This window comes from Zeus faber, assembly GCF_960531495.2.
Source record: "Zeus faber genome assembly, chromosome: 10".
Taxonomy (NCBI): domain Eukaryota; kingdom Metazoa; phylum Chordata; class Actinopteri; order Zeiformes; family Zeidae; genus Zeus; species Zeus faber.
Window position 1 is genome coordinate 30,183,992 of NC_137199.1, and position 10,374 is coordinate 30,194,365.

At 39.5% G+C, this 10,374-nt stretch overlaps 1 protein-coding gene across 2 annotated transcripts; it reads left to right on the forward strand.

Annotated features, from left to right (window-relative positions):
• The first annotated feature begins 740 nt into the window (after window positions 1-740).
• Window positions 741-10,065, forward strand: asb5a (ankyrin repeat and SOCS box containing 5a). Of its 2 annotated transcripts, none has more exons than XM_080007613.1 (7): window positions 741-996; window positions 3,428-3,510; window positions 4,039-4,146; window positions 4,837-4,987; window positions 6,302-6,436; window positions 7,873-8,064; window positions 9,569-10,065. In XM_080007613.1, exons 1-7 carry the CDS (start codon window positions 795-797, stop codon window positions 9,694-9,696), a joined length of 999 nt encoding a protein of 332 aa, XP_079863739.1. In that variant the 5' UTR covers window positions 741-794; the 3' UTR covers window positions 9,697-10,065. The 2 variants fall into 2 exon arrangements, with proteins under 2 accessions (XP_079863739.1, XP_079863740.1); XM_080007614.1 differs by having other exon boundaries at window positions 3,431-3,510.
• The last annotated feature ends 309 nt before the right edge of the window (window positions 10,066-10,374 follow it).

Below are 10,374 nucleotides of genomic sequence, written 5' to 3' on the forward strand. Positions count from 1 at the left end.
GGTGCATGCTGTCGGAGATGGCACCCGGACTTCATTGCGCTACGTCCCCAGACCCCACCCTCAGGTCCTATGCAGGTCCTGCTCCGGAGTGCTGAGCAGCATGAGCACCTGTCTCCGTAACTACTGCACATCTCAGCTCCTCGTTTTTGCACCCGAGCGAGATGCTCTTAAACTGGTCTGAGAATTTAAAAATGAACAGGGGAACCTCTGATATCTGCACCCCGGTCGAGGGCAGCGCCAGCGGTGACACCTACACAAACAGGCCGTCCAGCGAGAGGCCGCTCTCCACCAGTCGGGCCATGTAGCGCTCCTCATTGAGGAGGACACGTTCTGGGGCCCGACCTCCTGGGCCACGGCCTCCAGAACCAGCTCCACGCTCACGCCGGGTCCGACAGCACCCGCACTCCGTGGACAGCAGACGGAGTGTACTGTACAATTATAACCATTAAAAAAAACAAAAATAATCAGAAAATGTTTCACACAGAAACATCCTGCCCCCTGCTGGCCATGACTGAAATGCAACAAACCTCTTCATTTCACACAGTAGTAGTAGTAGTAGTAGAGTAATAAATAAATAAATAAAAGAATAATAATAATAATCATAGTAATACATAACATTTCTGTTTCAGTTATAAATGTTTTATCGCCTCTGAGGCTGCAGTAGACTGGCTGTTTTATTTTAGCAGTGCATTCCATTGCAAGGCCTTCCAGCAGTCGGGCCGGACAGAGGGGACATCTGATCCGCTCTCCATTCCCCCCCCGACGCTGTGCTGGGACGGAGGCAGGCGTCAGATATGTCGGATCCCACGGAGGAGCCCCCCGTCCGGCCCTTTGCCGTGCGACTGTCCAACGTCTACCTCAGCATCCTGGTGCTCTTCTCCTTCAAGCTCTTCGTCAAGATCTCCCTCAACCTGCTGGCCCACTTCTACATCGTGAGGGGGAACCGCAAGGAGGCGGCTCGCATCTCCAAGCAGTTCTACGACCACAGGCCGCAGGGTGAGTCCGGGCTTCCTGCGGGAACAATCAACAGTTGTTCTATGAAGAAAACGGTCTAAGAAACTACCCTAAAATGACACCCGCTACACAAGTAGGTGGTGAATCCATTGAAAGGACTTCAATCTGAATTTAACTATCGGGAGGAGTAACAATTATTGAAAATCGTTCACCTCGGCATGATCGTGATCCTTAATTTCCTAAATTGATTACCCAAATCTGAAAATGAAATATAATATTTATCCATTTCTTAATTAAATGCATTTGACTTGCTTTTTAATTATCATTATTTGATTAGCTTCTATTCATGTAAAGCACTTGATGTAGTAAGGTTTACGATAATTGTTGTTATTATTATTATTATTATATTGTTATTTTTTGATTATTATTAGTAGTAGTAATAGTATTATTATTAGTATTATCATTGCCATTATTATATTGCTATTATTGTTATTATTATTATAATTGTAGTTATTATTATTATTATTATGATTATTATTATGATGATGATTATTATTATTATTATTATTATTATATTGTATTATTTTATATAATTTATATATTTTATTTTAATATTATTTGGTATTGTTTATTATGATTATTCATTATTAAAGATAATCTTAATTAATTAATTAATCTTAATTTTAATATCATTATCATTTTAATTACAACACCCATCCTAATTACACCCATTTTTGAAGTCCTATTGCCCTCTCACCATCATTAATCACACTCATGCTTGGGTTCCGCTCCCATTTGGATATGTGTGTGTTTCTGTTCTATTGAACAGCACAGCTGACATTGAACCCAGACGCTGCAGACTGACTGTGTTATGTTTCCCTCTCATGTATTAATAGAACAGAGTCACACCCTGTCCCACTTTCCACCCCACACGCTGAAGGAGGAAAAAATAAAAATAAAAAGCCGCCTCGGAGCTTTGGAGACACAGTAACGACAACGTAATCGGAGGCTTTGCATTTTAAGGGGAATGTTGTTCAGTTCAAAGTGGAATATGAATAATCCCGGCTGGGGGGGAGGGGGGGGGGTGTCACGGGGAGCCAGACGCTGTGCCCTGGATGTGGCCCTCTGTGCTCCCTCTCACAGCCTTTTAAGTCTGTTGGCACTCAAACCTCAGGGTGATTTTTATAAAGAGCCTGACACTCCACTCCAGGTTGTTATGATGGAGGGAGAGAGGAAGAGAGAGAGGGAGGGAGGAGAGAGAGAGAGGGAGGGAGGAGAGAGAGAGAGAGGGAGGGAGGGAGGAGGGAGGGAGGGAGGAGAGGAAGGAGAGAGAGGGTGGGATTGGTGTGAAATCCATCAACAGCTACAATAGGAAAGCTGATTAACGTTTATTTATTGATACAGGCTCCCAATGTAGGCCCTGGGACATTAACATTAAATATTTAATATCATAATGAAATTACACCGTAATAACATTGTAATGACTTAGTAATAATTTATATCTGTTATACATAAACCTATAATTGATCCTGTGCATAGAATCGTACTTTGTATATTCTGTATATTTCCATAAAATATATCCATATAATAACAGAAAAAATATTTGTGTTATAAATTTTCCGTTCTTTATCTTTGGCTTTTTTATATAATTGTCAATTTTTGTTATTTTTTTACAGACTGTTCAGCTGTTTTTATCCTAATTGTCTGTAGGGAAATTCACCAATCCTCACCAAATTCACGTGAATAATTTGCATGTGTAGACTTGCACGAGAATTTGAACCGGTTTTCTGCTATAAAATGGACCAGGCGATAAACAGTCAACCAAGAAGAAGAAACATAAAAGTAAATATAGATTGAACAGACTATTTATCCTGCAGCGCTATTAAGAAACTGTTAAACAATAATAAAATAAAACTTACAGTCAAGTTACACTGGGGCTGTAACAGAGGCGTGTAGAGTTGTAGTAAAGTTGGAACGTAATCTTTGAAGGAATTTTTTTTCCAATGTAAATCTTTAGACACAATTTGTATAAATAGTTAAAGTGGCAATTGAAGATTTCTGTTTCGTCGCTTTTAGCGGCACCTGTGGCGAGAAGCGGTAATTGCAGGTTTGTTTTTGGAAGTGAGTCAAAGAGCGATTGGCTCCGCCCACCCTCTCTGGACCAACCACCACAGACATTTATTTCAATGAAAATCTCGGCACTTTAACGCGCGAATACGGCAAACGCAAAAGCGCGGTGAGGAGCAGCGCGGTGAGGAGCAGCAGGGTGAGGAGCAGCCGGGTGAGGAGCAGCAGGGTGAGGAGCAGCAGGGTGAGGAGCAGCCGGGTGAGGAGCAGCAGGGTGAGGAGCAGCCGGGTGAGGAGCAGCAGGGTGAGGAGCAGCCGGGTGAGGAGCAGCAGGGTGAGGAGCAGCCGGGTGAGGAGCAGCCGGGTGAAGCGGTTCGTGTTGATTTCCTTTGTTCTTCTGTTTCAGCAGCTTCTTGGGCGGATCGGTCTCCTCTGCACGACGCCGCGGCGCAGGGACTTCTGCTGGTTGTGAAGAACCTCATCTCCCTGGTGAGACTCCACCACAACACACCTCCCTCTGTTACCCAGCATGGAAGGGGCCTTAAATCTAGAGAGACAGGGGAGGAGAGAGGGAGGAGAGAGGTGAGGAGAGGGGAGGAGGAGAGAGGGAGGTGAGGTAAGGAGAAGAGAGGTGAGGAGAGAAGGAGAGGGGAGGAGGAGAGAGGTGAGGAGAGGGTAGGTGGAGGGAGGGAGGAGAGAGGAGGAGAGAGGGAGAGGGGAGGAGAGGTGAGAGGGAGGAGAGGGGCGGTGAGAGGAGGAGGGTGGTGCATTGCAGTGGGGTAGTCTCCATGATACACAGGTTGTCCGTCGTAGACCTGCTAAGAAAGCTGCAGGATTTTGGGATCGTTTTGTGTTTTGTTTCGTGTTTTGTATTTTGCCTTGTTTTGTGTTTTGTGGCACAACTTTCGCTTCAGTGATTTTGTTTCGTAAACTCTTCATTTGTTTCTCCACGACTGGATCCGACGCCTCCACTCCGCCTGCAACTCACGTCAACCCCCCGCCCCCCGCTGTGTCCAGGGCCACAACGTCAACGCTCTGACCGTGGAGCACGTGTCCCCGCTGCACGAGGCGTGTCGGGGGCAGCACCACGCCTGCGCCCGGGTCCTGATCCAGGCCGGAGCAAACGTAAGCCGCTCGCCGCTCCGACCCTTTCTCCGCCCCTTTTTTGAAAAAAGAAAAAGGAAAATAAATTCGGTACAATTCCAAACGCCGCAAGGCCCGGAGGGGCGGAGCCGCTTCGAGGCGTTTGGGCGTGTCGACGCGGCATCTCCGGCCCTGTGGTCGCATGATCAATGTCTTGGCTTTTACGGCTCCACGGCTTTTCAAAAGGCGGGAAAACTCAATTATTTCTACATGAAAATCATTGATTAAATGTTTCTGAATATTTTATATTTTGACTTTATGAATGAAAACAACTAAAAGTAAAACAAACAGCAGCAGCATATCATGCAAGAACCATGAGAAACAAGTTATGTTTGATTGTGTCTGTGCTGGGTTTGGAATCCAATGCAAGGCTCCTTTTCCCAAACTGTGCGGGAAACGCTTTTGGTTAATTATACGCGCGTATAATTAACAGCTGGAGTTACAGTCTCCACCAGCAGGCGGCGGTGCCGAGCCGGCCGTTTTGAAACTTTCAAAACATTTGACATTCAAAACAATTGTTTTTCATTTGTTTGATGATGTAAACTACTGGACTAAAACTCTCTCTCTGACTCTGTTTCATTACAATTTTTTTGTCGTCTTCCTCGTGCCAATGTCACTTTTACCCCGAGTTAAGAAGCTAAAATGATGAAAGTAAAGCGGACACGCCCGCAGGTGAACGCGGCGGGCGTGGACGGCGTCACCCCGCTGTTCAGCTCGTGCACGGTGGGCAGCGTCTCGTGCACGGAGCTGCTGTTGGAGAGCGGAGCCAGGCCGCAGGGCGCCGCCTTCCAGCCCTCCGCCGTGCACCAGGCCGCCAGCAGAGGTACGGTGACCACACCCTCAAGCCGGCTTCACACCGACACCTAATGACCAGAGTTCATCGGAGGGTGGGACTCCACGCGCCAAAAGTCTCTAATGCGACGGGTTTGAGTCCGACGCGTTTTTTTAAATGGAATGGAGTTTAAAAAAATATGTAAATACGCCGCGCATATAAAATAATCACGTTATTGACGTTGAATGTCACCGTATTCACTGTCAATAAATCTCTGTTATAGAAGCGAGTTGTATTTTGTGACGTGAAACCCAGACGCCGTTCACTAGGTGGCCTCTAGGGGCAGAGTCCCGCAGTCAGATTCTCTTTCTGTTGTTCGGTTCGATGCCCGCCCCAACATCATCACGGTCACGTCACAATGTGTTTATTTGGCAGAATTTAAACAAAAATATAGAGAATCTACATAAATCAGTTCTATGTCCATTCTATGCCAATTTTGATAAATTGAGAAATAGACAATTTTATTTTTTATTGTTATTTTAGCGTTTATATTTATGCGTATTGTATATTGTATTATTTGTATTGTTAAAAGTGTCTGTCTGTTTGTCTGCCCAATCCGTCCGTTTGTCTGTCGGTCTGTCTGTCTGTCTGTTTGTCTGTCTGTCTGTCTGTGTTTCTGTCTGTCTGTCTGTCCGTCTGTTAAAAGGCAGTAGCTGGAGCTCAGTGGCAGTATGGTTGCTCATATTGGCTGTGGGTATAGAATATAAATATAGATGGATATACTTTACAGGATACATGAATATATACAAAAATATAGTGATGGATAACAATGAAAGAGTTGGTAAAATTATGACTAAATAATGATGGTGTCGACAGTGTTATTACAGTTATTGCACAATCCCCAAAACTAAGTTAACTTTGAAAAAAGTTCCTTTACTCCTCGGCTGGACCCGGAGGTCATTTTAAAGTGGCTTTCTCATCATATCCAGTGCCATAATATTAACTCTGTAATGGTCTATAATAACGTCTATAATATAATAGCCATAATAAAAACATTAAAGAGTTTATAATAGTTCAATTACTACTGCGGCTTTTTTTCTGCAGACTGTGCAGATACTGATTATAATTTATAATCAAATCATTAACGAGCAGTTTGATGGATCCATCACATGATTCTTGTTTGCGGCTTGTTTCTGATGAATACAAATACAATTACAGATTGAAAAAATGATATTTGGAGTGGATGTACCTGAGTAAGCACAGATACAGTACAGCAAACTAAGTTCTTTGTTGCTTGGTTACTTTCCTCCGCTGCTGCTCACTGGCGCCCCCTGCGGCGCAGTGACGGTACTGCGCCCCCCGCAGGTCATGCTGGTTGCGTGGAGGCTCTGCTGACGTGGGGCGTGGACGTGGACGTGGACGCCCCGCACCTGGGCACCGCCCTGTACACGGCGTGCATGTGCCAGGAGCTGCAGTGTGCACGGACGCTGCTGAGAGAAGGTAATATAATAATAATAACAATAACAATAACAACAATAATAATAATCATCATAACAATAACAATAACAATAACAACAATAATAATCATAATAATAACAATAATAATAATAATAATAAAATAACAACAACAATAATTATAAAAAAATAATAATATAATAACACTACTAATAATAATTATAATAAAAATAATATAATAATAATAATAATAACAATAAACATTTTTTATAATAATAATAATAATAATAATAATAAATATAATAATATTAATAGAAATAGTAATAGAAATAATAATAATAATAATAATAATAATAATAATAATAATAATAATAATAAAATAACAATAACAATAATTATTAAAAAAAATATATAATAACACTACTAATAATAATTATAATAAAAATAATATTATAAAGAAATAATAATAATAATAACAATAAACATTTTTTTAATAATAATAATAATAATAATAAATATAATAATATTAATAGAAATAGTAATAGAAATAATAATAATAATAATAATAATAATAATAATAATAATAATAATAATAATAATAAAATAACAATCACAATAATTATAAAAAAAATATATAATAACACTACTAATAATAATTATAATAAAAATAATATTATAAATAAATAATAATAATAACAAGAAACACATTTTTTTATAATAATAATAATAATAAAAATAATAATAATAATAATAAAAATAATAATAGAAATAATAATAATAATAATAATCATAAGAATAATAATAATAAAAATAATAATAACAATAATAATAACAATAATAATAAGAATCATAATAATAATCACAATAGTAATAACAATAATAATAACAATAACAATAATAAAAATAATAATCATAATCATAATAATAATAATAATAATAATAAAATAACAACAACAATAATTATAAAAAAAATAATAATATAATAACACTACTAATAATAATTATAATAAAAATAATATTATAAAGAAATAATAATAATAACAATAAATACATTTTTATAATAATAATAATAATAATAAATATAATAATATTAATAGAAATAATAATAATAATAATAATAATAATAATAATAATAATAATAATAATAATAATAAAATAACAATAACAATAATTACATAAAAAAAATAACACTACTAATAATAATTATAATAAAAATAATATTATAAATAAATAATAATAATAACAAGAAACACATTTTTTTATAATAATAATAATAATAATAATAAATATAATAATAATAATATAAATAATAATATAAATAATAATAATAATAATAATAATAATAATAATAATAATAATAATAATAATAATAATAATAATAATAATTAATTGTAATTAATCGAAAAATCAAAAATGCTTAGCAAATGTTCATAGGAACACAGATTACAATGGTCGGGTTACTTTATACATTATATATTCAGGAGCCAACGTGCAGAAGGGCCGGTCCCTGCAGTCCCCGCTCCACGCCGCCGCCCAGAGCGGCTGCAGGGCCCTGGTCCAGCTGCTGCTCGACTTCGGTGCCGACGTCAACGCCCGGAACGGAGACTTCCAGAGGCCGGTGGAGGTGGCGCCCCCCGGCAGCGCCGCAGAGCACTGCCTCCTGCTTTACGAAGGTACCAGTGGAACTACCAAATGTCATTCGAATGTAAATAATAATAGTAATAAGAATGAGAATAATAATAATAAGGTCATTTGGCCGTTTTCTGGATGGTGTCTTCTACATTGTTCTCAGTGTTTCTTCTTTATTTTGTGCAATCGTTGGTCGCAGAGGTACAAGTTAAATCAGTGCAGACGAAAATAATTACTTCCTTATAAAACAAAGTTGTCGTCTTGTCTTTTCAAAGCACTCATTAGAAACAGTACTTTTTACTTCTACTTGAGTATATAGTATTTTTACAGGAAGTAACACGCATTTTAATCACGGTCGGCCCGACGCACAAGTCACCCGAGCTCCTGCTTCGGGCCCCCAAGAGCGCTCGAAATGTCCCAGAGGGGCCGATCTCCGCTCCACGTACCCGTTCCCCGTTTCTCCAAACAAAGCAAATGAAAACAGTGTTTTTTAAACTGAGATGTATTTATTCTCCTCCGTTTCCTATTTGAACGAGACAAAAAAGCCAGTGCGTCCCGCTCCGCGTCACAAGCTCCCTGGTCAACATGCAAAGGCTTGGGCCGGAACTGCTTTTTACACACACACACACACACACACACACACACACACACACACACACACACACACACACACACACACACACACACACACACACACACACACACACACACACACACACACAAACACACACGTTTGGTTGAAGAGTTCCATTAGAAAGTGTCTGCAGTGTTTTTTTTGTATTTGTGTGTGTGTGTGTGTGTGTGTGTGTGTGTGTGTGTGTACCATTTGAAGAACGCATGTGATCTATTTCTAATGAGCTTGATGTACTTCCTGTTTCTGACGTGTCCCCTTCTCTAACAACCTGGTTCTGCTCTGCACAAAGAAAGCCGACTTTAAACTTGTACGTCCAGTTCATTTTTAAGGAGCAGCTGCTCGTTCCGACCCCTGAGGCCGTCGAGTTCTGTTTGGTGCGTTGGCGAACCAGCGCCCCCTGCGGGTGGCATCATATCATTTCTCCATTTGCCGACGTGTTGTGATGTCACGTGTCAGTCGCAGCCCTGTGCAGCGGCTTCCAGCCGTCGTCCTGCCTCCACGCAGACGAGAAAATAATAATGCAATGAAATAATAATCCCACTTCCTGTGAACCACGAACACCGTCAAACACAACTACAACTACAACTGTGACTATTATTATTATTACTATAATTACTGATAGTTAATGATGCACGACTCACAGCCGATTCGTTCTTTGTAAGAACTGTTAAAGGGAAAGAGTGAATCCTCGACTCCCAAACTGAACATGAGGAACTTTCCTTCGTGGTTCAGGAAGTTACCGCAGCCTTGCAGTTTAGATCTTGCGACGCAAAAGCAAGTTTCCGCTATTTATTTTGTTTTCGAAGTAGAATTTGAGATATGAGAATTTGAGATATGTTCCACGACGCCGCGCCACAGGCGATGGGATCACGCGTCACCACGGCAACTCATCCTGATTCTTCTCTGTGTCGCAGCGACGCCGCGGCCGCTGAGCCGCTTGTGTCGCCAGAGGATTCGAACCTGCGTCGGGCGGGACGGACTCCGCCTCCTCTCCCGCCTTCCTCTCCCCGTTGTCCTGAGGGACTTCCTGCTGTACCGATGACACGCCCCGGATCTCCCAAAATCACGATTCAAACCTTGAGGCCAAAGGTCACTATTTAATTGTTATGTACCGAGCCTTTCTTCATTCTGTTGTTGTTAAGATATGGATGGATGGATATCCGTAGGTAGATACATAGATGTAAATAGATCAACAAATTGGCAATAACAACAAACAATAGAAATATAAAACTATGATGGCAGGATAATTGAACTTTGCATTTTCAAACAGTAAAACAAAATGTTGAGAATCAACCTAAATCACCCAAATGAACAGTCAACACACACCTCTGTTTTAACAAATTCACATGGCAGGTTGTTGAACACGTTCTTGTTTTTTTATTGAATTAAAAGTCAAGAAAATGCACAGAAACCCACAGTTTTTTTATTGTTTTTTTTTCTTTAATCAGGAATGAATAAAAATTTGGAATTTGTTTTTGTACCAGGCTGAAGCAATCGGAAATGTGCGATCAGCCACAACATTAAAACCAGTGACAGGTGAAGTGAATAACAAGGGGTGGGATATATATATATATATTTATACTGTTATATATTATTATTGTATATATACTGTTATATTGTATTATTATATATATTCTGTTATATATTATTATATATACTGTTTTATATTATTATTATATATACTGTTATATTGTATTATATATATATATATATATATTTA